Here is a 26,362-nt window from a genome sequence, read left to right as displayed (position 1 = left end):
AATGATGCCCGAAGCTTAAAGTCGTAGGTATAGATAAGCTCTCCGAAGCGTGTGTGGTCCATCGATACCTGACCATGTCAACCCCTCTTGGACGTCGGATTGCCCTTCCCTCCAGTTCAATGATCGATCTGGCTGGACCTTGAAATGGCACCATTTCTAAGCGTCAAAATGACAAATATTCTGTAGAAAACACTTGAAAATGCGCTTGCACGGCGGCGGAGGAACTACCCATTCTTTGTGATTGGATTGCATTGTAACAAAAAGAAAAGGTGTTTACATGTTTTCACCTCTGGGTCAAAAATATTTCAGCTTGTATTTTATTAACTCGGGATATTTTTTAAAATATTTTTTATTTAAAAATATATTAAAATAATTTTTTTAATATTAATATTTTAAAATAATTTGAAAACACTAAAATAAATATTAATGTAAAATAAATTGTTTTTTAATTTTTTCAATAAATATTTTTAAAATATAAAAACAAAATTTATCTTATTTTCTTCTTCTTCTTCTTCCTACGTTCTTTTTTATCAACTCGCATCATTATATATGTGGGTGTTATTATGTCATCAATTATGAACCAAAATCTTGGAATAAACACGGTCCATGCACTTCCCTTGATGGTGAAATTATTTCCATCTAGCAGTCATCTCTATGACGCTACCTTGCTGAAATTATTGCATTAATTGGAGTCGAAATAGAAATTTATATTCATTTAATTTTAAACTTGCTCCACGCATAGCATCAATCAAATAAAAGTAATTTGTTATTAAGAACATAAAACAAGACACCAACGGGATAGTTTTTTATTTTATTTTATGAATTGAGATTTTTTTTAATAAGATCTGAACATTATATTCTATTTATATTTATTATATTCTTGCAACACATTAAAATAATTTGAAAACACAAAAAAATTTATTTAAAGTAAAGAAAATAATAAAACGATCTTAATTTTTTTTAAAAATATTTTTAAAACGTAAAAAATAAACAAAATCTAAATATCAATTATAAATAAAACATTTTTCTTTAGAGTGTAACCATATAAGAAAATCTAAAAAATAAATAAATAAAAAAGATAAAACTCAATTCAGCTCTCAATTTATTATTTTAGTACTAATTAAGTTTTAATAATATTATTTTTATATATTCTATTTTATTTTCGTCCTTCCACTACAGCGATTAAAACATATATTCAATTTATACACCAAGTGGTAATTTTATTCAAGATATCATAATAAATTTAATTTGCTCCAAAGGACAATTCCAACATTAAAGGTTTTCAATATTATATTTAAGATAAAATATAAAAATCACCTGAAAATATAATGATAAATTAAAGTTTTCCTAAAAAAAAAAAAACAGCACGACACGTAAGATAATAATAATAATAATAATAATAATAATAAAAGAAAGTGCACCCGGCGGCTGCAGTAAAAAAAATAAGCCTCACTTCCCTTCTCTCCTGTCTCTGTTAACCTCTGCAAAAAACACGAATTGCAGTATCAGTCCATTACCACCTGCACAGCCTCAACCTCCTCTAAAACTAATCAAAACTATATATCCCACTCTCTCTCTCTCTCTTAAATTATTGAATTTTTAAAACCTTTCTTTCTTCCTCAATCCTTTTCGAGTCATGATTTATGATCACAACTAGGACTTTAAGAAGAAATATATAATTACAAAAGCTTAAAACTTTGATGGCCAGTGCTTTTTAGTTCACTTTTTTCTTTTTGGAAAAATTGAAGATAGTAATGTCTGTTTCGGAGCTAAAGGAGCGCCATGTGGCGGCGACAGAGACGGTGAATTCTTTGAGAGAACGATTGAAGCAGAAACGCCTTCTTTTACTTGATACAGATAGTAATAATCATTTCAACTTTACTTCTTTCTTTCCTTTTCGTATTTGATAAAAATAAAAGAAAGTGGATCTGATTGAAGTTGTTATGGGTTGCTGCAGTGGCGAGATACGCGAGGGCGCAAGAGAGGAGTCCGGTGAGTTTTGGGCCCACCGATCTGGTTTGTTGCAGGACTCTTCAAGGACACACTGGCAAGGTGATAACCACTATTCTTGTTCTTTTAAATTTAATTCTTATTTGTTTTCATCGTAGATATAAGATAGAGGCAATAAATGGGGTTTTGGGTTTTGATTTAACTGGCGAAGGAAGCCATGTAGTATTTTGGTAGTTGCAATTACTAGAAGGATTTTTTTTTTTTTGGTGGGCAGATGCGATATAGTTTATGCAGAATTTGTTATCTGCCACTAACTTAGGCGAAGGAATGTTATGGAAAACAGAGGGTCCCTATTTTTGGCTTGGCTTCCAAAAACGAAGTCTAGTGAAGATTGGGTGACTTATTATTACTTTTAAGATCTTTTGCTCTCTCTTTTGTAATGGGGGCGTGTTTATGAAAGGGCAAGAAATATTCATCTGGATGAATTTATTATTAAACGAGAAAAAGTTAATGCATATTATGGACAGAGAGCACCCAAGAAACAGATAGTTTGGTTTGTTAGAGAGGCCCTTTGAATGGGAGAAATTAGAAGTTGTCAATTGATTTATCGAAAAAGCTGAGAGTTAGAACATCAACATTTTATTCAATGCTCTGTTTGTTAGGAAGGATGAGGGGGGTGGATTGAGGAGGAGGAATGAGATGCTTTCTAAGCTAGTTTGTTGGATGGAGACCCAAGAAAGGAAGGGAAGGGTCCCGAATTTCCTTTCTGTTTCGCAATCCATCCTTTCCTCTCTTGTTATCCCAACAAGTAGATAGACGGGTTAATATCCCTCCTTTCTACTCTCAATTCCTCCCCTTTACCCTTTCCATCCCTCTTAATGAACAGAGTGCAAGCGAAATTATGAAGGTTTGCATAGGTATTTTGAAGCAATGAAATGAGGAGATGATGCGTAAGATCTGCAGACTAAAGGGTGATTATGTTGTATTGATCGCATGTTAATTGTAATTTGGCATGAGTGCTAAACAATGGGTTTCAAATAGAGTTTTAATACCCGTGACACTTGCAGGTATATTCGTTGGATTGGACCCCTGAAAGGAATAGAATAGTAAGTGCTTCTCAAGATGGGCGATTAATAGTGTGGAATGCTCTAACAAGTCAGAAAACTCATGCCATAAAGCTACCTTGTGCGTGGGTGATGACATGTGCTTTCTCTCCTACCGGACAATCTGTTGCTTGTGGCGGTCTTGATAGTGTTTGCTCAATTTTTAACCTGAATTCACCAACTGATAAGGATGGGAATCTACCTGTATCGAGAATGCTTAGCGGGCATAAGGGCTATGTATCATCCTGTCAGTATGTTCCAGATGAGGATACCCACCTGATAACAAGTTCTGGCGACCAGACATGTGTTTTGTGGGATATTACAACGGGCATTAGAACTTCCGTGTTCGGAGGAGAATTTCAGTCTGGACATACTGCTGATGTGCTAAGGTAAGGCATTCTCCAAGTTTTCTTCGAGCTAACCTTGTTACTGCAAGAAAAACTTCTTACATGCATGGCAAACTGCGTACCTGCCTACCTTTTGACTTCAAATTCAACAGGACTAGCTACCTAGTTAACCTTCGGCTGCTCTTGTATTGGTGCCTTCTTTTACATCCCTATATTTACTATATGTCGACATTTATATATGGTGCATCCTGTGACAATCGAACCTTATAGAATAGATGTTTTCTTTTTGTCCTTTAAATCACTCATAGCATTACATTATTATATTCAAATTTTATGATTTTCTCCTTTGTCAGGGAGCAATTAGCACTTTTGAATTTTGACCTCTGTGATACTGATTTGTATCCTGCAGTGTCTCAATTAATGGATCAAACTCTAGAATGTTTGTATCTGGTTCCTGTGATTCAACTGCCCGGTTATGGGACACCCGAGTTGCAAGTAGAGCAGTGCGCACATTTCATGGGCATGAAGGAGATGTCAATGCTGTAAAGTTCTTTCCTGATGGTAATAGATTTGGAACAGGCTCGGATGATGGTACTTGCAGGTTATTTGATATCAGGACTGGGCACCAGCTCCAAGTTTACTATCACCAGCATGGTGATACTGAGATCCCACATGTAACCTCCATTGCATTTTCAATATCAGGAAGACTCCTCTTTGCGGGATACTCAAATGGTGACTGTTATGTTTGGGACACTTTATTGGCAGAGGTACCCTTTTGCACTTTGAATTAAGTTCATTATGGTACGATCAAAACATCTTTCGAGGAATTGGATTTGCTTGCATTGATCAAGTTATTTAATACTATTTATGGGAATCTGAACTCGGTGGGGGCATTTTCTAATCCCAACTTTGGCTTCTGTTTCATAATTTGAATGTTTCTCTAATGTCATCTGGTTGTGCATCACTACCACTGAGTTATGAGGTTTCATAGGTTTTGCATTAGATACCCATTTGCAAGTGCCTTTACTCAGCATAGGTCTAAAGCCTTGCTATGCTCATGATAGAAAAAAAAAACCCGAAAACAAACTTATGTAAAGAGTGGCACTGGAGTTCCTCCACTTTGTTGGTGGCTATTGTTTTTCCAATTTGTGTCATATGAATTATCAGAACTCTCAATTTTTTAACCTTTAAGAAAGAAAAGCTTGAACATTATGCTTTTGTTGCATGCGGCCTTTTTTGCTGAGTAGTTCTGTGCATGTGTATAAGTTGTGGAAGATTTGAGGTGGGCCATGATATTGCATCCATTGACCCTGATTAATTTTGTATTTCGTGGCAGGCTGTTTTGAACTTGGGATCTTTGCAGAACTCACACGAGGGCCGGATAACTTGTTTGGGTTTGTCAGCTGATGGAAGTGCCTTGTGTACAGGAAGTTGGGATACAAATCTAAAGGTTAGTCTCCATATAAACAATGGCCTTATTATTTCTTCTGATACTGTCCGATTTGCTTGAGACATATCTAGGAAAAAGTTCCATATCAAATCTACGAACAAAAGATTGTATTGATCATGACATACATTTGAAAATCTTAGTTATCCAGTTCTGTCCTTCTCAACATACATAATCTGTTATGTTTGTTCTAAATGATTCTATTTTAGGTAATGAGGCACTTGTTATTCTTAGTTTTTGGGTTCTAGAAGTCCTGCCTATCCTAACAACAAAGCACCTTTTATTCAATTATTAACTTTATGATATATAGGATCCCATTCACCCTGCATTGATAATTATTTATGTCAGAATGCTACTGCTTATTCTGGTGTTGTGCATGTTGGAGGTGTCATGCTTAATTAAATCTATTGCACATAATATTATCCAGTTTCACTTTGGTCTTCTGTTACATTTATTTACAGATGAATTAGTTACCAATTCAGAAAGCTGATAAAATTTCTCTCTTTCTCCCTCTCTCTCCAGATTTGGGCTTTTGGAGGGCACAGGCAGGTAATCTGATTCGAGCAGAAGGATCGAATCACATGTCTCATTTCCTCTCAGGTTCATGCTTCTCACAGCCTTTTCAGATGCACTGTGCTGATGGTAGATTCCTTCACATTCTCGTCAAGTTTATGTGAACCATATCTCTGTGCTGCCACCTGTAATTCTCATGTGAAAATTGATGAGAAAATGGAAAAATGCATGATCTTACTCGGTGAAATTGGCTATTCATGTTATAGCTGGCTACAGTATCAAAGTTGCCTGTTTAATTTGTACGTACCAATTACTGTATCCTGTACCTTTATTTAATGAAAAATCTTCGTTTTCTTTAATCAATCCTCCACCTCCCCATACTAACCCTCTTTTTTTCCTGTATCATACCTCAAAACTAATGCCCTGGATCACCCATTACCTTGTTAGATGTTAGATAACAAAAGGAAGTGACTGCATGCTGTTTCTATTTTGCTAAAGTTCAATCCATGGAATCTTTTCACGAACTTATGTCTCGTGATGGTGTTTGTTTTGTCTACATAATCTAGATGTCCGGGGGAGGGATCGGTGCCAAGGACCCCTCCTGCGTGCCCAGGTTGCCATTGCTAGCTACTAACTAGAGTTTGAACTTTGAAAAGTTTTTGCGTAAGTTCTGAAACACTTTTAGGTGATGGAAAGTTTTCTTCCCATATCGGGTTTACATGGTCGACGAAGCTTTGTAACCAGTACCCTTTCTAATTTCTATAGGTCTGCAGATTCAATTTCTTCTCTGGTATGGATTGGCCTTGCCTAACTGAGCAGTCGTATATTTGCTGGAATCTATGTACTCGCTCCCTAAAACACCAGTCCCTACACGAAATTTCAACTAAAGTAATCTACAAGAACTCCACAGTAGAATATACAGTAGAAAATACAAGCAAAGATTTAATGGTCCAATTGTGCCATAACCCATCATCATTTTTTTTTTAAATAAAATATCAATAGCCACACCTAAAAAATTACATCAAATCTTGACATCACCCATCACCTTTTTTTTTTTTTTTTCAATATTCATGGCCACGCCTGTATAATTACAGTCATGCATGGTAAAAGTCCTTCACTCGTGAAATAACTGAAAACATATAGACTTAATTCTACACAATCCTGCTCTTAATAATATTGTATATACTATAAACTCAAATTGAAATGATTTTCGATGGTCTTGGAAGTTTGAAATTTTGAGAATTCTCAAGGGCTACGTCTCTGACTCCCTGTCCGACTCTTGGTCATTTGACTCATTTCTTCACTGCTGGAAGAGGAAGGATTCAGCCCATATTCGCTCGTGTGACCAAATTCGCTGCTTACATAGTCGTTGCTGTCTAATGCCGTCCTCCTAAACCTCCGCATATCTGTACTGTATGAGCTTTGGTCATGATCAGAACTGGAAGCGGAGCTGAAGATTAGGCCAGCTTTCCTCCCTTCTTCCAAGGAGACTTCACCTTCAAGTGCTCGTACAATCTGTTTCATGTGTACTTATGAGCATCTCTTAAGATTTTTTACAATTTCCATTAACTAAAGTGATTATGTATTATGATCAGCTTATCCACTATCTTAGATCTTTTATTTTCCTCCCCGCCCTTTGATGTATGGTGGTTGCTTGATCAAAGCTTTGAATTTTTTAAACAGAACCAGAGATCACCATGGTAATTAAAATATCATACCCGGCTCATTTTCGGCCTCCTCTTTGCTGAATGACTAACCGATGCACCAGCGCATGCTACCATGCATGCCATCTCCTGGAGATCGTAATTGCCCTCCAAAGCTGGATCAACCAACTCATCGTAGTTTCCATCTTCTAGTGCTTTTGCACAGAAGGGTCTAGCCTGTAGATGCATAAACCGAAAATTCAATATAAGCATTTACTTGTGTTTCAGAAGCTCGATTAAACGCAGTTATGAGGCTGCAAAATTAAGGATCCGCACCCAGTCTACCAAGCTGTCATCCATGTCCCCAGAGAGATCCACAGGGCGACGTCCAGTTATTAGTTCCAATAGCATGACACCGAAGGAGAAAACATCAGATTTATCGGTAAGCTTGCCGCTCGAAGCATACTCTGGAGCCAAGTACCTAAATGTATGGATCAATGATAATCACATATCAATATGTGCCAGTCAAATTCTATTATAATTTGGTGCTCCAGCAGAACACATGATCCAACAATGAAATGGAGCAAAAGTTTCTTACCCGAATGTTCCCATTATTCGAGTAGATACATGAGTATAGTTGTCTGAAGATAGCTTAGCCAAACCAAAATCTGCCACCTGATATTTAACATAAATCATCAGCTGAAACAATTATATCTAAACAGAGGTAATTTGTTGCCTGAATACCATAGCTTCGAAACTGTAGTCAAGCAGAATATTTGCTGCTTTAATGTCCCTGTGGATAATGCGTGGGTGGCCTGCATGTATCAAACAGATTACCCCAAGAGAAACAGATGCCGAAAGGGAAAGGGGGAGGGGAGGCAGATCGAGAAGTGGTAATTGACTTACAGTCTTCATGCAAGTATGCAAGTCCTCTGGCCGATCCCAGGGCAATTTTGAGCCTAGTAGGCCAGCCCATGGGCGGATGACCCTTACCTACAAATTTGACGACAGTATCATATGATCAGGAATAAAGAATGCCATGAATGAGGGGAATTTATCAAGGAAAATGGAGAATTCAGGATTTTTAGAGCATACCATGAAGGTGAAATTCAAGGGTGGAATTGGGGACGAACTCATAAACCAACAATCTCTGACCTCCTTCAATGCAATAACCAACAAGGGACACGAGGTGGCGATGATGGACGCGGCTAATAATCTCAACCTCAGCCTGAAATTCTCGATCTCCTTGTCCACTACCAGTTTTGAGACTCTTAACTGCAATTTCCTTGCCATTAGGCAACACCCCTTTATGCACATAACCAAAACCTCCCTGGCCTAGTAGATTAGCTTGAGAAAATCCTGCAGTTGCTGCTGCTAATTCACCGTAGCTGAAGCTGCTCTTGGTGAACCCAAGAGTCAAGGACGGGTGTGATGGAGGCAATCCTGACGAACTGTGTGAGCCGGAGTAATTGGAACTCATTTCACTACTTGACATAATTGCAACTTGAGGTGGTGGTGGTGGTGGTAGTGCGGGTGACCAAGCTCCATGTCCTCCACCAGGAGGTGGAGGAAGATTTACAACTTGCTCTGTGAGCTTGCTTTCGTTGTGCCCATTACTAACAGGTTGTTGAAGAGGTGTTGCGTTGTAATAAGGACCACCTGCGGCTGCACATTTAATAATTATACTATACAACAAGCAGTACTCAAAATTCAATCTGGCCAGTAATCTTAGTTAGCTTGAATAAGTATTCATATCATATCATTAAAAATCAAATGAGCAGGGTTAGCACCGCTGCAACAGAATATGATTTCAGCGACAATTTTTGAAATGCCACTGTAAGTACATGTTGTAATAATATTTTATGCAATTGCTTTTATCATATCTTTATCAACATTTATTTAATTTAAGAGATTTAGCTTTGATGCAATTATGATTCATTTTTACCACATTAAATCTGTTTATGCTAAAATAAACTCAAATCCCGGTAAACATAATTAATAATAGCAATTATAATTAAATTTTCACTGTGAAAAATATTTTTTATGAAAATGCCACAAAAAGTTAATTCTATTATCGTGTATATGGCTCGGAAAGGCTCTTGCTTACCAGACGTAACTTTAATTCATAGAGTGTGATATGTACCTTTGGGTGCAGGGGAGTGATCTTTGTAGTAATTATATTGTGGCGATCTCTTCTTTTTCGATCTGCATGTACATAAAAATACAAGCAGGGCAAGCAACAACAATAACCCTACTCCAACCACGGTTCCTGCTATAATTGGTACAAGGTTAGCTTCATCCCCATTGCCTGAAGATGTTGCAGGGGTATTGTTCGGTGACGAATTCCCTGATTGTCCTAGAGATCGTGGTGGAGGTGGCGAGTTGCGAGACTTGGATGATGATGGAGGTGGTGGAGGCGACCAAATATTACTACCATTATCTTTTGTTGTTGGGGGAGGAGGTGGTGAGTTATTTTCCTTAGAAGAGGAAGGTGGTGGTGGTGAAGAATCCGAGTTTTCTGGTGGTGGTGGTGAGGGCGAGCTTTGATCAGAGGGGGGTGTGGAATCTGTTGGCGGTGGTGGTGGTGATGGAGAGACCTCTACCGGGGGCGGGGATGTGGATGGAGGTGGCGATGACTCCAATGGTGGTGGCGGTGGCTCTTTTAACGACGGAGGTGGTGCAGATGATGGTGGTGGAGAAAGTGGAGATTCTTCAGGCGCGGGGGAAGACATGGTAGGAATACTTGCCAAACAATATTATCGTCGAAGCTTCCCGGACAAATTAAATCCCACCACTCTTCCAAACGATATGAGCCCAGATACTCTAACGAGAAAGATGCATTAAGAAAACGAATATCCAACCAAATGATTTTTGAAGAACAGAATCTAACGCTTAGAATGATAAAATCATTAAATGCAATCCTAGAGGATATATAGTTAATTAATATATATATATAATTCCTAACAAGATCAACAATGCATGAAAGACCAATAATGTGTAGCTGCGATGATCATGATTTTCAAACCATTTACATGTCTAATTAATCATTTGTATTTGATTTAGCCCAAGAAGTCTCACGAAAAAGTAAAAGGAGAGGAATTATAATACCTGGGGAAGAAGGGTGAGTAAATTCTCAAAGGATGGAAATTAGGAGGCAAGGTTCCATGGTATTAGTTTTATGGACTGTGGTACACAGAATCCCCTCCTACAAAGGAGGGGATTTTGTGTCATTTTCCTATATTTGGGACCCCGCATTACCTCTTTTATATATGTATATATATATTAAAAAAAAAAAAAAAAACAGAACCTAATTTTAGCGTGTCAGTATAGTTTTCCTACGCAAGGTGATGAAGATCTTGTTGACTCTTTGTCGGAAAGCTACCACTTGATTAACGGTTTATTTGGAATTATAATACCGATTGTGTATAAAATAATTTTTATTTAAAAATATATTAAAATAATATTTTTTTATTTTATAAAAATCATTAAATTATATTTGAGAAAAGTGATTTGCATCGCATTACCAAATAGTACCTAACTCGGCTCCTGTCATGGCTGTATTAAAAATATTGTAAGGATTTGATGTGAACCTTGTAATCACGTGGTCATGCAAAGATGTCAATTCTCGGAAAGTTAAGTAAGTCAGGTTTGATAGTTGTGTAACACAAAGATAACTTGTACCTAAACACCAGCACTATTAGAAACGAAACTTTCACCTAACTTTTATTGCCCGGATCGCATGAGGATTAGTTTTTAAAATAATTTTTCATTTAAAATTTTATTTTTAATATTAAAAAAATCAAAATTACGATCACAATTTCAAATGATACCGACGTTCACAGTACAGATACAATCTAATGGGCAATAACAACTTTCTGTAATTTTTGTTTACAAGACGATTAGTTGTAACCTGTCTGTAGACTCATAAGATTTGTTATTCTGTCCTTCCCTAGCTACTGTTTCTATAATTCTATCTTTAGGGCTGGCAACTGGAGATTGAAAACTTCTCTTGTTATATACTTTGTTATTATTAAATCTAAATAATTGTAATGAAGCTTGGAAAAACTTCATTGAACTTGAGCTCTTTAAATGGACGATTGTCGTTTCGATGGGAGTGTTAATCGTGAAAAAACTTTCCGATACTAAAATTAATTTAGTGTTTTTTAGATAGCGACAATATAAAGATAGCAAGTAGAGAGAATAAAATATCTGTCTCCGTGTGGTGTTGGAGAGTTTTTTTTTTTTTTTTGGTAAAAACTTGGCATTTTATATATAGAAAAGGATGAAAAAATCTCTTAGATATTGAAGATGATAACTCTATTCCTCTCTAGTATCTCTATTCAGAGTAGGATTGTAGCTTGTAATAATAAAAGATAATTAAAAAATTATCTAGTATGTAAACTAATGGTAAGAGCTTGGATTAAGAATATTTTTTCTATAATTTCATGTTTAAACCATGTGGTTGTTAATATGATGATCATTGGAGACTTACATGGTCATTAATTTCAGGGCCTGTGGGATTAATCGAGGTGTACGTAAGCTAACCCGGATACTCGCGTTAATAAAACAAAAAAGATAGTAAAAAGAAAAGGGAGCGAAAACACAGCTTGACCTCAGCCCAACCTAATGCGGAGTTGGGCAACCGAGTGAGACACTCGACCTAACAAAATTTATTTATTTTTTCTTTTATCTTTATCAAAGGTTTCAAATCTAATAAACATGACTAAATACATAATAAAAATAACAATAATTTAACTCATTATTTCATGGTTTGTGTTATTCCCATTGTATAGTCTATTTTATCACTTACTAAATGTTAATATTACATTTATACTTAGAGCTATAGCTAAAAGAAAGCATTGTTTTGTAATTAATTAGGATATTTAGGTTTTATGTTTTCTTAATCACTACCCATCGCCAAGTTTAATTTCTACAAATGTTTTTTTGCCAGACAGTATCTGACCGAGATTTGAAACGAGACGGAAGAATTGAAGGCTTTTAATGTACCGTTTTATTAACTAGAACGACATTTTCCAGTCTAACAAGCATTATTAAAATAACATCACAAAGTTCGGTCGGAGCAATGAATTCCGTGCCGAAGTTCTTAATTTTTGCAAGCAACAATCATCAATTCTTACGAATCCATAACATTGCGATGCCAAAACATACGAGGATAATCCACCCCAAAAATTCGTCCCGTATTATGACAAAAAGTATATACCAAGCAAGATTGATACTTGATGGAATCTTACACATAAGAATTTTCAGGACAAAAAAAAAACGAAAACAAAAAGGAAAATGATCTTCCTAATGGACCTGATTTGCATGACACAAGAATGACTTTTGCTAGCTTTAAAAAATGACGAGAAAAGCTCTGCTCAAGTTAAAAGCAAATACAGTCTCCTGCAAGCCTAACTTCCCTTCCCCGTGACTTGCAACTCTTTGTATAAAGAGAGCTTTAATTGATATTACAGCAATCTGCCCCTGACCTCACCTGTGGAACAAAAACAAATAGCCTCCTGAGTAGAAAGAGGAACAATCACCGGACTGACACCTTAGCTGCATGATACAATCTCATGAATGGCATCACCAATGGCTTCATCCTCGGATCTAACAGACAGTTTCATCGCAACATCCCTTGAACCCTCAATTCCAAACTGCAACCGTACAAGAACCTTCACATTGCCTAAGGATACACCAGAGAGTAGACACGTGTGTGACCTTGAATTGGTTGCGACAACCTCTGTTCCCTGAACAACACCCCAGAAGACAAATAAAATAAAAGGATTAACTTAAGAACATCAGTTAAGGGAGTGATTATAGGAACATATTTCAAATAATCACATGAGACTTCAAACATCAAATAATATATCACAATAAAAAATATCCAAGAAGGACCCCTAGTTGATAAAAATAACTTGAATTGAAGACCTTCATTAGCATCGTGGTCCTATGCAGCTCAAATATTTCTATTCTAATCAAGAAGGCAAGTAGCATAGTGGGATCACAGCATCAATACTCCAACAAAACTGAACTTTCCGCTCCCCAGACTGAGTCCAGTTTCTTAATTCACCCTAAGAAATCAAATGGTTCGGTTCCATTCTCATTTTTCTTTGGATAGTCAAATCTTAAGTAATTAACTAATCATCATACAGTCACATGATGACAAACTAACCTCACAAGGCTGCATGCCAAGAAGGTTGATGACAGCACTAACAGCTTCGGCCAAGCTCTCCCTTGGGCCAAGGCCATATTCATCCACACGCTCAAAATCATCTCCCATGCTTTCCCAGGCATTCCTGAAATTGGAGACTCCAACCTTCATCATGAAATCTGCTGCAACAACTTCAAGGTCCTCTAGTTGGTATTCATCCTCAACACCATCTTCCTCTGCCTCACCAGTACTTGGATCAACCTGGTATGTAACACCCAGCACAAAAAAGTTGAACAATTATTATTCCAAGAATTAAATAGTTGGTACTGTACTGCATATCTTCCAAGAAAAAAAACTATTGTTTCTCATAAAATAACTAAACTAAAAATCTAAATGAAATTTACTTCTCTGTGTGCAAGCAAACATTTTAAAGCCAGATTGGTAGATAAACATAACAAAATAACAAAGTTGTATTCCAAAAGAGTTCCATGTACAGGAAACTTAGAAAAAGAAAATACATACATCAACAAAAGAATAACGCAGGAAAACATACCTCTTTAACAATGAACCTCAACATGTTTGTAAACTTTCCAACTGTTGTAATACCCTCAGGCTTCTCAAATGCCACAAAGGTTTGTCCAGGTGTATCATAAGGAAGAGATCGTAAAGGCTTGGATGCTACTTCTGCAAAGTCATCTGCTTCTGAAGCATCCACTATAACGGAGACCTGAAGAAGACAGAACAATTGATAAGATAGCACTAGGTGGACAGAATAGTAAATACTATTTTCCAAACAAGTCATTACATTTTCCAGTAGTTGCTCAGGAATTGTGTTGGTGCAGTTGTACTGGAACACCACATGCCTATCAAATATGTGCTTAACAACATTAACTGCATATTCTGTTTCTGCTTCTGTGAGCTCCACAGGAGCTGAGGACTGTAGAGAAAAGAAGCAAAATAAGAAAAAATCACATTTAATTAGTCCTCATTCACCAATTCAAAACACAAAGTATGTCATGTGGCTAATGTGGTTTGGATATTGAACCTTGAAAAGCTTCCCAAAGTTTGAGAATTCTGGAATAGACGAAAGAAGCCTTTCGTAAGCATCAACAGTAGATGGAGGACCAGCTGGAGGAGCTCCAAGACCAGCTGGCTTTTTGCCTGGGGCTTTCTTCTCAACAAGTGGCTGAGACTTAACTTCTTTTGGAACAGAATGAATATCAAAAGGCTCCTCAGAAGGTTCCTACATCAACAAAAAGTACATGAGATGATTTCAAGAAGCAGTGCAATGCATGAGAGAGAAGAGGAAACTTACATAATTTTTCAAACTTGTCTCCAAATTCACTAGGGGAATATCCAGGTCTCCAAAGAGGAAAGTCTTAACTTCTTTATCAGTTTCAACCACTTCACCATCACCTCCAAGTGTGTTGAGATAAAGTGTTGCCCTATCACGAACCTGCAGACAAGGAAGCAGAGATTCTTCAAACAAAGAATTTTTGAATAGGTTGGATTGAGCATAATTTAACAAACAATGCACTTTTAATTAAAGGATGCTTGTGCACGAGCACACAAACACATTTGAGGACATAGACTCCAAGAGACACGTATAATGTTAAAAGAATGACATACCAATTGAGATGAACTTCACAAAAGTGCATTATTCTACAGAAACTCACCTCATCATCACTGTCAAAGATACAACGTCTCAACAGGACAAAAATACGTGGCTGCAACATAAAGAAACAGAAAATTAACCAATTCATGTGACTAAGCAGTCCATCTAGAGCAAAATTTCATACTAGAAATAACAGGACACAAAATGCACAACATCATGCCAGCAATACCTTCAATGCATCAACCATGGCACCAAATTTAGCCAGAGTGCTCACAGCAGCAGCCCGAACAGTAGCATTCTCAAGATGCACACGGTTGTAGATATAGCGAATATATTTGCTCGGATCAGTGGTCTTCGGGCCTTCAATCCCCAGAAAATGGAGTATCTAATAATGTGAATGGAATAGTACCTAGCATAATTAGAAAACAAGAAGAAAAAAAGACAAGCAAAACAAGATTGATAAAACAGCATTCTATGATAGACGAGAAATGCTACCTGTGTGGATAGATAGGTAAATTCACAATCTTCAATAAATTCACACAAATGAAGCAAACCGCTTTCTTTTGCTTCAGGGATATCTCTGATGAGGATCACAATTGAATCTACAATAGCCTTTTTGTACTCAAATCCTCCTTCCTCCCTGAGAATGTTGCTTAAAAAGTTCATCCTGAAAGTAACAAATGGCTAACAACATTAGTGCAGGCTTTTTAACAAAGGATTATTTGGAATGAAATGTCCCCTTTAACATATAATTTCAAACAATAAAATCCCAAAAAGTATTGCTTACAATGATCTGTACTTCAAGGGAAACTTCAAACACAGTGACCTTATGGCTTCCACAACAACAATTTTGAACTCATCAGCAATATCTGACATGAAATTTGTTATCTGCTTCATCAAGCGATCCACACTTGATTCATTTCCAGTCTTCAGTAGAGTGGTGATTGCAAGAGTGGCAATGCTTCTGTTCTGGTCTGAAATTAAACTCTCCATATCGATGTTGCAGTTAGTCACAGCCATCGGATGGGTCATGGCCACCTGCAAAACATTTCAATTCATGGTCAGCACATATGATGTGAAAATTTCCAAATGAGATGATAAGAAATATATTCAGGCCATCAACATTGCTGATAATTGATCAATTTAACGTCCCATCTCTCATGCACAAACACTAATGTCCCATCTCTCATGCACAAACACTGCCACTTTCACTAGGTCAAAGCTCAAAAGTTCCCACAACCCCATCACCAAAAATCTAGTTCCGCAGCTTTCTGGAAAACTACAAAAGCAAACTAAACCCCACTCCTAAGCACAAGCTATAACCCCAAGATCCAATTTACTTTGCATCAGAGCATTCAACTTTATATACAGCCAGTCATAGCTTAAAGCAAAATTCATAACCTTGTTCAAAGTGCGGACAGCTGCAAATCTCAGCACAGGCTTGGAAGAGCTCAAGAAGAGCTGGAGAACAGTAATGGCTGGAGTCAGTTCACGGCTTGTCACACCACTGAGCTCTGTAATTGCTCTGGCAGCCTCAAATATCACCATTTCTGCCTTATGGCGCAGACAACTCTCCAGAAAATCATAGAAAGGACGGTCCCCTGTTTGTGTGCTAGACTCACGAATAACCTGCAAAAAGTAATAAATTCATCATCAAAGCTCACACTAAAAGAGTAACAAGCATCAAAATATGTGTTTGACTAGAATAGACACACCTGACTAGTATAGCGTATCAAAAGGCATTGAGCCAGTGGTGAGCGAACAGTTCCCCTAGTCAAACTGGTAACCAACTTGCTAACAGCAAGTCGATCATTCTGTCGTATCTGAAAGTTTAGAAAGCACAAGAATTCTTTAATTCATTGGCATGTTTCCTTCTACCTAGGACCTCTATAGCAGTTATTTTCCCAAGAAAGCAATGAGGAAATACTAATAAGAAAAATTCAAAAACAAAACAAAATTTACTTCCTGAATCTCAGCTGTTAAACAAAATATAAACTCAAGACTACAAACATCAAGGCTGCTATGCTTTGACCTTAGTAAGACCAGTACTTCAATTCTTTTTAAACGTTAAAATTTTCAAAGCTCTCAAGGTGACATCATTATATCTTCACTCAAACTTCTACCAACAAAACATAGGTCACTTGTTATTTAATTTCAATCTCATAAGAGACTCCAAAATTAAGGGGGGGAATCCATTAATGCATACCTGTTGGAGCAAAGCCAGTGCATGAAATTGTACTAGGGCAGCCCTTGACTGTACAGCTTCTTGAACCTCATTACTCCACCTTTTCACAATCTCTGGGTTCGTCTGAAAAACATTAACATATATATTAGACATTTTAGAGAGGGTGTTAGAAATGAAAACAATGGCTGCTTGGCCAAATAAGTACCTGGAGTAAATGAATCCCACTGACCAAGGCTGCACTAGCAACCACTGGATTCTTGTCAACGATTGCTTGTTTCAGATATCGCTCAATCTGGGTAAGAAGGGTTCCATCTGTTATCCGACAAAGCACACGAATGGCATTTGCTCGATACATATCAGTCTTGCTATTCATGTCCTTCATTAGGGAGCTTGTCACAATAATAACCTGTTGTAGAAAAAGAAGAAAATTGGTCAGTAATCAGTGTTCGTGCATCTACAAAACAAGAAAAGACTTGAAAACAAAATTAAGGCATAGCATATAACCTCATCTGCTGATGGTGATAATTCCTTTATAATCAAATAAACCATTCTCCTCAGACCTAAATCTTTTGACTGGAAAAGCTTTGTCACAGAAAAGAAAACTTCTGTGGCTTCAACCTACAGATAATGCAAAACAAAATAATTCAGACAATATTCCATGTATAAGGCTTTAACATAAGATTTACAAAAGCAAATTTGTCCAAACAGCTTCAATTGAATAAAAACAAAACTTTGAGAAGACAAAGGATCTTATAGTTCATAGAATAATTAAGTTTTGAGCTGTCTAGCAAAAACAATTTACCTTAGTGAAGGAATCTCCCTGGTTCAATAGATAAAGAAGCTTTGTAATAACCTACAATCAAACAAAACAACACCTAACCCCATAAACAAACAATTTCCAATGTCACCTAAATACAAGCAAAAGAACAGGGATTCAGGCAACAAAAAGGAAAAACCTGTGAGCATCTTCTCGGATCAAGTTGAGGGTCATTAAAAACCCTAGCTTCCTGAAGAACAGCTCCCTTCTCAATACCCAAAAAAGGAGAGTACTCCGCTGTCAAAAGTAAACATTACACCTTTTAAATCCTAAAGCCACCTCAACTTTCGCTCAATTAACAAAGTAGTTCTTAACAAATTTATAATTGCGAACAAAAAACACTAACTAACAAGCAATTGCAAGATTCAGATCATTGATAAAACAATTCACACCATGCCGCATTAGATCAAGTGAATTTAATCAGATTTAAATAGAATCAACATCCACATTGTCATTTAGGGCTCGAAAAACACACTAAGCAAAACAAGAACCAGATCAATTAAATCAAGTCGCACAATCTCGGATCCGATTCTTCGTCAAGAAATTCACGACCAAACGCATTAAATTATCCAAAACGGAACAGATCTAGCACCTAGTTATTGATCTGGCACTAATCACCAAGGATTAAGAGATGAAACCTTAAATTGAATCAATATAAGCTAAATCGAATAACAAAAACGGTAACAGAAATGGTTTCGGTTCGTGAAAAAAAAATCAGCAAGTTATTGAGAATCAAAAGAAACGGAATCACCTTCATCGTCGCGATCATCGTCTTTTTTCACGAGAGGCTGTGCCATCGCTAATTACGTTATTAAATTGCAGGATCTGTGATTTATTGTCTCACTAAGAAGGCACAAGTGAAATTTTAGAAGAGAGTGCTCTCTCTCTCTCTATCTCTCTGTTATTTGTTCTGCCCTCTGTGTGTATTGAGCTATGAAGAGGAACGGGTTTAATCTGATGAGAGTGAGCATTGTGGAGTCTGTTAGAAGTAATAGTATCTAATTAATGAAAGAAAGCCACGTTGACAGGGGATTTTGTTTTCCATTTTTAACCTCGGTATTTTGAGATGGGTTACCAAATCGCCCTTCACCAGCTTGTTGTTAAGAGACTGAGGGCGATGCTGATTTTTATGGAGCAAAAAAAGGGATGCTTATAAGTGTATTTTAAAAAATATTAATTAATCGACATCCTAAAAAAAATTAATAATGATAATTTTCAATCTCCAAATTAAAACAATGAATAAAAATAGTCATAAAAAATACCAGCAAAGTGATGAAATTGAAAAAAATCTTGATTATAGGTTTAATGATAAAATTAAAATTTTATAAAATGACTAAGAATAAAAAAATTAAAACATTGAGTACTAAACCTCAAATATCATTAAATATTGAATTGAAAAAAAAATCTCAAGGCTGCAAATTCACAAAATAATCCAAATTAAAAATAAAAATCAAGAAAGTGGCGACCAAATCTGTAAAATTTTTTTGAAAAAATCAAAATCAAAATCAAAATACAGTATTTTAAAGCTATACTCGACTTAATAAGTTAACTTATGACCCGGGGACCTGGAGCTTAGACCGGCTCAAGTTTCAAAAGAAATTGAAACGAAACACAAAAAACATTTGATTTTAATGTTTAATTCAAAAGCAAAAATCCTCATTAAAAAAACTAAATTGAACAAAGCCTAAGAAAAAAAAATCTCTAGATAACTTTTTTTTTTAAAAATGAATTAAAAGTCCCATAGAAAATAGAAAGAAAAGGTAGGAAAACTTCTCTTCATGAGACCAAAAAATATTAGCTAAACAAATAAGAAAAAACCAGGTAAATTCAAGTGAATCTTCTAAATCCAAATTAGTCTTTTAAAATCACAAAGCATTAAATCTCACACCTATGCTCAACTAAGAAGCTCAATATAAAATAAATTTAATGTTGAATGGTGAGATTAATTAAATTAATTTTAAATTATTCTTTTTAAAAGAGCAAGGTCTAGCACAAAAAAATAAGTTAGTACCAAGCCAATTTAATATTGAATGGTAAAATAAATTAATTTAATCTAATAAAAAAATCATTTTAAAAGAGGTAGATCTAGAAAAGACAAAAAAAAAAAACTCGAGATAACCTGTGTTACTCTAAAAAAATCAAAAAAGTCCCATTAAAAATAGAAAAACATATCAGATGATGAAACAAAAAAAATATTATAAAAAGAAATGAAAAAATCCAAGAAAACCAGGGCAACCTATCTCGAATTAATATCTCAAACTCACAACTTGTTAAGCTCCAAACCCGGGCTTAATCAGGAAGGTCAATACCCGACCACTTTAATGTTGAAGTATGAAATCGTAAAATAAAATTAATCTAAAAAAGTTTAAAGTTTAAAAATTCATTAGGAAAAAAAAACCAAAAAAAGTGAAATTGAAAAACAAACTAATTCTATAAACCATTTTAAATAAAATGAATAAAAATTAAATTAAATATAGAAAAAAATAAATTGAAGATGAAATTAAAAAATAAAATCTAACTTAATAAATTATTTTATATATAAAAAATACTAGTCAAAAGATCAAAAATGAAATCTGAAAAATAAAAAACCAACTGGAGAGTTGCATTGATTTGTTTTCAACAATCAAATTTCAAAGATAAAAAAATCTACTAGAAATAAAATTAAAAATAATTTTTTTATAAATTAGTCAAACAAAACAAATACTAATAAAAAAACCAAAGATCATATTTGAAGACAAGTATTGAATTTGTTTTTGGACAATGCACTTTCCTAGGATGAGAAACAAAATGAGAAAAAAAAAATTGTTGTTGATAGCAAACAAAGATGAAAAAGAAACACGTGCTGCTTGGTCAGGTAGGTATTGTCGAGAGAATTTCATTGTTGCCTTGAGAATCACCATTTAACCATGTAAATTATCTGCATATGCCTCCACAAATTTACTGGAGGGCAAATTAATCATTTAAATAATATTTTATAACCGGTAAAATACACAACAACTACTCTCTTAATTTAACAATTACACAAAAAATAAAAATAAAAATAAAAATAAAAATACTTGTATACCCGTTTCTTTTTCTTTTTTAGCTCCGAAAAGAGGATTAATGGTGGGCACTGACCAGCGGTCACATTGTCTATGGATGTAAGTTTGGGTGGACTTGAATTATTGGTTATTTGGGCTCAGCAGTTTTGGACTATTGATTCCTTTCCTAAATGTCTAAGCTCGATAAGTGCATCATCTAATATTTCTTATCAAATTCACTTCGAAAAGAAAAATTACTACCAGTAAATTCGTCTAGCAAGGAGAATTTTAAGAACGGTAATTTTTATTTTTTTTTTGATAACCCGGGGTGTCCGGGTCATCTTACGCATACCACGACTAATTTTCAGGCCCACTGAACACCCTGCAAGCTCAGTGGACATGTAAGACACCGCGGAGATGGCATGCATACACATAGAGGATCGAACCCGGGTGTAGAGGAAGGGAACAAATCCCTTCCTTCGCTAGGCCACGACTTAAGTGTAATTTTAAGGACGGTAATTGAAATTACTTGAAAGTGAATTGAGAGAGAATCTTTCAATAAAATTACCATGATTAGTCCATGTATAAATGCTGAATGCTGTGCATTGTCATTAGTGATCTTTTATTCCATAAATATACATGTGAATGCATGTTATTTTGTTGAATGCCAATTTGATTTTACAATTTCTTACCTTAAGAATATTCCGGGAAACATAAGTCCAGAAGCAGTCAAAAGGACAAATTTCCAACCAATTTTTTTTCATGTTTTACAATTTTTATTGTCAATATTTTTCTTTAGATTATTAGGCTTTAAAAAAATAAATTTGGAGGCTAAAAGTTATAAATGCTACTTCAAAATTTACAGACTCCTAACTTCAAAATATTGAAAAACATTACGCCATAGATACCGCAACTTAAAATGAGAAAATATTTGTTGAATTATTTAGTGTTTGGTTACTGTTCTAAGATGGAAGAGATATAAATAGTTGAGGCAAAGAAAACAAGATATAAAATAAGATTAAGAAATAATTGCATTTTGTAGATATTTACAAGACAAAGTGATTGTCTCTGTATCCTGTTTGTTTATAGTGGATAAGACAAAATAAAATATAAAAAAATCTATTTTACCCTTAATATATATTGTTATTAGACTTGCTATAAAACAAGGATTGACTTGACTAGTTGATCTGGAACCTAAACTAATTCGAGTTTATGAAAAAATAGAGAAATGATTGATTCAACCTGACCCGATAAAAAACATGGGTCAAGAATCCATTGACTTTCTTGGAAAAAATTAAGAACTTTAGGTCAGTCAAGCTGACCCTCCTGATTCATGATCTAAACCTTGCCTTGGATCGACTCTCAAGTCGAGTTTTAAAATTATGATAATAACCATTTTTATTTGTACGTTAACTTAGGTTAACCCATGTTAACCATTTCGACTTGTGACTTGGTACTTGCCTTCCGAGCCGAGTTTTAAAACTATGAAAATAATATTTTTTATCCTTGTATTGACCCAATATCAGGAAGACTATCACCAGCACCGGTTTGACCCTTTAATCCGTGACTGCGACCTTACCCCGGGTTGATTGCAAATCAAGTTTTAAAACTATAATAATAACCACTTTAATTTTATGTTGATCCGGGTCAACTTGGGTTAATCCTCCTAACAAGTGACCTGACTTTTAACTCGAGTTGACCTTTGAGTCGGAGTTTTAAAATTATGATAATAATCACTTTTGTTTTTATATTGACCCGGGTTAATGGTCAATCCTACTTGTGACCTGGGTCTTGACCCAAATCGACCCCCAAATTGGGTCTTAAAACTATGACAATATCCCTTTTTATTCTTACGCTGACTCGGGTCAACCCAACCCATGACCCGAGCCTCGATCAGTGACCCAAGATTTTTTCTAGATCGACTCTCGAGTTGAGTTTTAAAACTATGATAATAATCATTTTTATTCTTACATGTCTTAGTTTGATAATTTTGGAATTAAAAGTTTTCTACAATGATATTTTATGAATAAAAATGTAATAAATATTGTTTATAGGACATGTCCCCTTTAAACCTCTTGTTCTGGAAGTATAGAAATTAACTCCAAAACTGTCACAAAAATATATTTATTTTTATGTTTATATCTCTTAAACCAAACATATTTCTGTTTATACTGTCTCCATCCTTTTTGTTCACGAGTGATAGGTGAACATAACAGTAACCAAACACTACCTTATAATCACGGGCTGCGAGTAGTTGATTTTCTCAAGTTAATTTTCGAGGCAATGAATTAATCTAATTTTATTTTAAAACAATGTTATTTTAGCTTTTTAGATAAAAATAACATTGTTTTGAATTAAAAATAATAATTGAAGTAGTCTTGATTGGTTTTGTTAAGTTGTGAGTTGATCATTAGACCAATAAAATTTGATCATGAAAACCTTTTAAACAATTTAAAAATGAATTCTATATAAATAATTAAATGTGTATTTAATATTATAGTAGTTTTTATACTTATAATTAAAAAAAACATATTTAAAAAGAGCAACAAATTATAGATTTTTTAAACTCAAGTTCTTATCAATTCTAAGATGAAGCAATTAAAACCAAATAACTTTTTAAAATGATGGTTATTATATGTCAAATAAACCTTAAATAAGTATTTATTTTTGTGTTATAATATGTTTTTAAATGAAAAAATATTAAATAATTATTTTAAAATATTTTTAGATGATCTTAATATATTAATATTAAAATTTTAAAATATATTATTTTAATTCATTATTAATTAAAAAGCACTTTATATATTAAAATATCATACACCCAGCTGTTCCAAAACAAAATAATAATAAAAAAATAATCAATTTGATTCCATAAATTACAGGTCGCTACCAGCTTTCCGTGACCAAGCAGACTAATAAACTAGAAAAGTCCGACCATCTCATCAGAACTTAAAAAGAAAAGGTTGGAAAAAAGGAACTCTCCCTTCTCCTCCGTGGTGGTAGGAGTATTTAACACACAGAGAGTATCTACTTACGCGGTGCACAGACAAAAAGAGAAAAGTAGCTTTTTAATCTCTTTCCTTCTCTTCTAATTTCCAGAAACCTAACAGACAGATCGATCGGTTAAAACAAAGATGCCTTCCCGTAGAAGAACTCTCTTGAAGGTTATCATCCTCGGCGACAGCGGGTCAGTCACCTCACCTGCCTCTTTCTCTCTCTATATTTCTGTTCGATTCTGAACTCTAGGGTTTGCTTGGAAAATTAGGCGGATTTTTGCAGATCCTAAATTTCAATTTGATCAGTAAAACTTTTTATCTGGTTGGTTGAATTATATGTTATTTTATTCTCATATATTCGCAATTTCTTAGATTTGTTTTTATAACTGATGTATTTTTGAATAACTTTGAATTTTTGTGGCTGTTTTAGATTATTTTCAATGAAGTAATATAGTTTGTTTGCGATCTGCAGGGTAGGAAAGACCTCTTTGATGAATCAGTATCCTTCAAACCTCGCGGTTATCTCATCAGTAATTATTTTGTAGTAGAAAATAAAATCTGCATTGCAATGTTACACATGTATACTGTTTTTTTGGGGGTTTTCCCTTTGACGTAATGATTTTAGATATGTAAATAAGAAGTTTAGCAATCAATACAAGGCGACAATTGGAGCAGATTTTTTGACTAAGGAAGTTCAGTTTGAAGATAGGCTCTTCACTTTACAGGTTGGTAGTGCTAGTTTATATTGTTGGTTTGAGTTGGATTTCGGTAATGTAGTGAAGTGTATAAACTTTAAGGAGTTCTTAGGTGAGTTTTTTTTTGTGCTTACTTGTCTTTTGTTTGTTGATTGCAAGTCAATCTATCAACTTGGTGATTAGACTTTAAATGAAGTTAGACTGACATTGCAAAATTTCTATATTTCACATCACGGTGTGCTGAATTGGAATGGTTTTGTGATTTTGTTTGGTAGTTTGTGAGTGCAAAATGAAAATGATTTGAATTGAACAGAAGTCTCCGTATTATCCTTAATAGAATACTTGTCGTTGGAATTTATTATAAAGTTCACATGAAATTTGGTGTTAATTGGATTTCAAATGGGGTCTAAGTTGGTCACTGCTCGTACCACTTTGTGGAAAAGCTTCCCATATTGATTACTGCCTGCTTTTTGTGCCCTACAACATTAGGTTGTCATTCTGCTTGTTCCAATACTGATTATTGTTTATTCTCTGCAAGTCTCCATGCATTATAGCAGGCACAAAAAATTCTTGGGATTGCCAAATATGCCATTGGATTACGAGTCAATCTTCCTATGTGTCTCTAAGGCCTTGACTGTTTTGCTGTACCCAAACATTTAGCATGCCTCCTTTTATTTTGGCAGATTTGGGATACTGCTGGGCAGGAAAGATTCCAAAGCCTTGGTGTTGCTTTCTATCGTGGTGCTGATTGTTGTGTCCTTGTATATGATGTCAACTCGATGAAATCTTTCGACCATCTTAATAATTGGAGGGAAGAATTCCTCATTCAGGTATTCCTTTAATTTTTTTCAATCTTGCAGAAAAGCATATCTAGCAAAATCCATGATTTTCTTAGTTGATGTTGATTTGCGACAATAATTTGAGAAACTTTTTGCAGGCAAGTCCTTCAGACCCAGAGAATTTCCCATTTGTTGTTCTTGGAAACAAGGTCGATGTGGATGGTGGAAATAGCAGAGTGGTATGTGCTTTGAGCGTGTCAAACAAAACCCCCTCTGTTTCTATTTTTCTCTCTGTAGATAAACAAATGCTTCTTGTGATTTGCAGGTTTCAGAGAAAAAGGCACGGGCATGGTGTGCTTCGAAAGGGAATATCCCTTACTTTGAGACCTCTGCCAAGGAAGGTGTTAATGTTGAGGAAGCTTTCCAATGCATAGCAAAGAATGCCCTGAAGAGTGGAGAAGAGGAAGAAATGTAAGTAAAAAACATAACCATGTCTATTTGCATAGCTCATCCTCAATTATGCTTTTAGTGAATGCACATTGACTAGTCTGATAAATTTCTTATATCATTAGAGTTTGACGTTAAACTGCAATGCTTCCTCATTTTGTTCAGCAATTAGCTTGTAAGAGTGCAGAATATTTGATTCGATGACCATATAAAAGCAATGCATCTTGACTTGTTAACAGCTACAACTTCGTTTTTCTTAAACGTTGAATAATCTGTCTGTTATCTTATTGAACAATGTTAATTACTACTGATGTCACTCGACTTTTGTGTTTCCTGTGGCAAATTTCGTGGCATGAAGATACTTGCCAGACACCATTGATGTTGGAAGCAGCAGTCAGCCTAGGTCAACGGGATGCGAGTGCTAAATTATAGCCTGTTTCTTCGGCAGCAATAAATGATCTTTACTTTTGCTACAAACAATTGGGCTGATTTTAGCCATTCTTATTCTTATATCGAGACTGTAAATTACATGTTTGTGGGAAAAACCCGCCCCTTGGTGTTGGACATGGTGCCTTTTGTGTAATAACTGCTATGATTTGTTCATGTTGTGTTTGATTTCTTTCCGGGCACAAAGCGATCTCGTCATGTTAT

The 26,362-nt window shown here is 35.2% G+C and overlaps 4 protein-coding genes across 5 annotated transcripts; 2 read left to right on the top strand and 2 right to left on the bottom strand.

Annotated features, from left to right (window-relative positions):
- Positions 1 to 1,436: 1,436 nt before the first annotated feature.
- Positions 1,437 to 5,719, top strand: LOC7469987 (guanine nucleotide-binding protein subunit beta-2). The gene is made up of 6 exons (XM_002306062.4): positions 1,437 to 1,860; positions 1,958 to 2,052; positions 3,018 to 3,442; positions 3,810 to 4,167; positions 4,737 to 4,850; positions 5,370 to 5,719. The coding sequence occupies exons 1-6, from the start codon at positions 1,755 to 1,757 to the stop codon at positions 5,403 to 5,405; spliced, it is 1,134 nt and encodes a 377-aa protein (XP_002306098.1). The 5' UTR covers positions 1,437 to 1,754; the 3' UTR covers positions 5,406 to 5,719.
- A 657-nt stretch (positions 5,720 to 6,376) lies between these two features.
- On the bottom strand, positions 6,377 to 10,235 carry LOC18097874 (putative proline-rich receptor-like protein kinase PERK6). Of its 2 annotated transcripts, XM_024600060.2 has the most exons (9): positions 10,112 to 10,235; positions 9,147 to 9,826; positions 8,099 to 8,668; positions 7,910 to 7,996; positions 7,748 to 7,818; positions 7,602 to 7,678; positions 7,340 to 7,484; positions 7,079 to 7,240; positions 6,377 to 6,875 (listed from the first exon to the last, which is right to left on the bottom strand). In XM_024600060.2, exons 2-9 carry the CDS (start codon positions 9,733 to 9,735, stop codon positions 6,606 to 6,608), a joined length of 1,971 nt encoding a protein of 656 aa, XP_024455828.1. In that variant the 5' UTR covers positions 9,736 to 9,826; positions 10,112 to 10,235; the 3' UTR covers positions 6,377 to 6,605. The 2 variants fall into 2 exon arrangements, with proteins under 2 accessions (XP_024455828.1, XP_024455829.1); XM_024600061.2 differs by lacking the exon at positions 10,112 to 10,235 and having other exon boundaries at positions 8,099 to 8,662; positions 9,147 to 10,083.
- A 1,830-nt stretch (positions 10,236 to 12,065) lies between these two features.
- LOC7461211 (coatomer subunit gamma) lies at positions 12,066 to 18,718 on the bottom strand. Its single transcript, XM_002305388.4, has 18 exons — positions 18,526 to 18,718; positions 17,914 to 18,011; positions 17,760 to 17,810; positions 17,462 to 17,575; positions 17,163 to 17,363; positions 16,979 to 17,080; positions 16,488 to 16,595; positions 16,174 to 16,401; positions 15,560 to 15,810; positions 15,268 to 15,439; positions 15,002 to 15,157; positions 14,834 to 14,884; positions 14,473 to 14,613; positions 14,203 to 14,400; positions 13,963 to 14,094; positions 13,711 to 13,884; positions 13,179 to 13,418; positions 12,066 to 12,753 (listed from the first exon to the last, which is right to left on the bottom strand). The coding sequence occupies exons 1-18, from the start codon at positions 18,569 to 18,571 to the stop codon at positions 12,559 to 12,561; spliced, it is 2,658 nt and encodes an 885-aa protein (XP_002305424.1). The 5' UTR covers positions 18,572 to 18,718; the 3' UTR covers positions 12,066 to 12,558.
- A 4,970-nt stretch (positions 18,719 to 23,688) lies between these two features.
- Positions 23,689 to 26,314, top strand: LOC7469986 (ras-related protein Rab7). The gene is made up of 8 exons (XM_006384441.3): positions 23,689 to 23,756; positions 23,894 to 23,981; positions 24,263 to 24,289; positions 24,416 to 24,515; positions 25,169 to 25,315; positions 25,423 to 25,503; positions 25,590 to 25,735; positions 26,070 to 26,314. Exons 2-8 carry the CDS (start codon positions 23,929 to 23,931, stop codon positions 26,134 to 26,136), a joined length of 621 nt encoding a protein of 206 aa, XP_006384503.1. The 5' UTR covers positions 23,689 to 23,756; positions 23,894 to 23,928; the 3' UTR covers positions 26,137 to 26,314.
- Positions 26,315 to 26,362: the final 48 nt, after the last annotated feature.

This window comes from Populus trichocarpa, chromosome 4 (genome assembly GCF_000002775.5).
Source record: "Populus trichocarpa isolate Nisqually-1 chromosome 4, P.trichocarpa_v4.1, whole genome shotgun sequence".
Lineage (NCBI taxonomy): Eukaryota > Viridiplantae > Streptophyta > Magnoliopsida > Malpighiales > Salicaceae > Populus > Populus trichocarpa.
The sequence above is the reverse complement of the archived record's forward strand: the minus strand, read 5'-3'. Positions and strand labels throughout refer to the sequence as shown.

What these genes read in the sequence shown, in the direction of transcription:
- LOC7469986 (XM_006384441.3), top strand. Translation starts at nt 23,929, where the DNA reads ATGCCTTCCCGTAGAAGAACTCTCTTGAAGGTTATCATCCTCGGCGAC. An exon ending in ATAGGCTCTTCACTTTACAG is followed by an intron (nt 24,516 to 25,168) that starts GTTGGTAGTGCT and finishes TTATTTTGGCAG; the next exon opens with ATTTGGGATACTGCTGGGCA. An exon ending in ATGGTGGAAATAGCAGAGTG is followed by an intron (nt 25,504 to 25,589) that starts GTATGTGCTTTG and finishes TGTGATTTGCAG; the next exon opens with GTTTCAGAGAAAAAGGCACG.
- LOC7469987 (XM_002306062.4), top strand. Translation starts at nt 1,755, where the DNA reads ATGTCTGTTTCGGAGCTAAAGGAGCGCCATGTGGCGGCGACAGAGACG. An exon ending in TCTTTTACTTGATACAGATA is followed by an intron (nt 1,861 to 1,957) that starts GTAATAATCATT and finishes GGGTTGCTGCAG; the next exon opens with TGGCGAGATACGCGAGGGCG. An exon ending in CATACTGCTGATGTGCTAAG is followed by an intron (nt 3,443 to 3,809) that starts GTAAGGCATTCT and finishes TGTATCCTGCAG; the next exon opens with TGTCTCAATTAATGGATCAA.
- LOC18097874 (XM_024600060.2), bottom strand. Translation starts at nt 9,735, where the DNA reads ATGTCTTCCCCCGCGCCTGAAGAATCTCCACTTTCTCCACCACCATCA. An exon ending in TGCATACTTGCATGAAGACT is followed by an intron (nt 7,819 to 7,909) that starts GTAAGTCAATTA and finishes TGATACATGCAG; the next exon opens with GCCACCCACGCATTATCCAC. An exon ending in CGAATAATGGGAACATTCGG is followed by an intron (nt 7,485 to 7,601) that starts GTAAGAAACTTT and finishes CCATACATTTAG; the next exon opens with GTACTTGGCTCCAGAGTATG.
- LOC7461211 (XM_002305388.4), bottom strand. Translation starts at nt 18,571, where the DNA reads ATGGCACAGCCTCTCGTGAAAAAAGACGATGATCGCGACGATGAAG. An exon ending in TATCACCATCAGCAGATGAG is followed by an intron (nt 17,364 to 17,461) that starts GTTATATGCTAT and finishes TTTCTACAACAG; the next exon opens with GTTATTATTGTGACAAGCTC. An exon ending in CCATGGTTGATGCATTGAAG is followed by an intron (nt 14,885 to 15,001) that starts GTATTGCTGGCA and finishes TTTATGTTGCAG; the next exon opens with CCACGTATTTTTGTCCTGTT.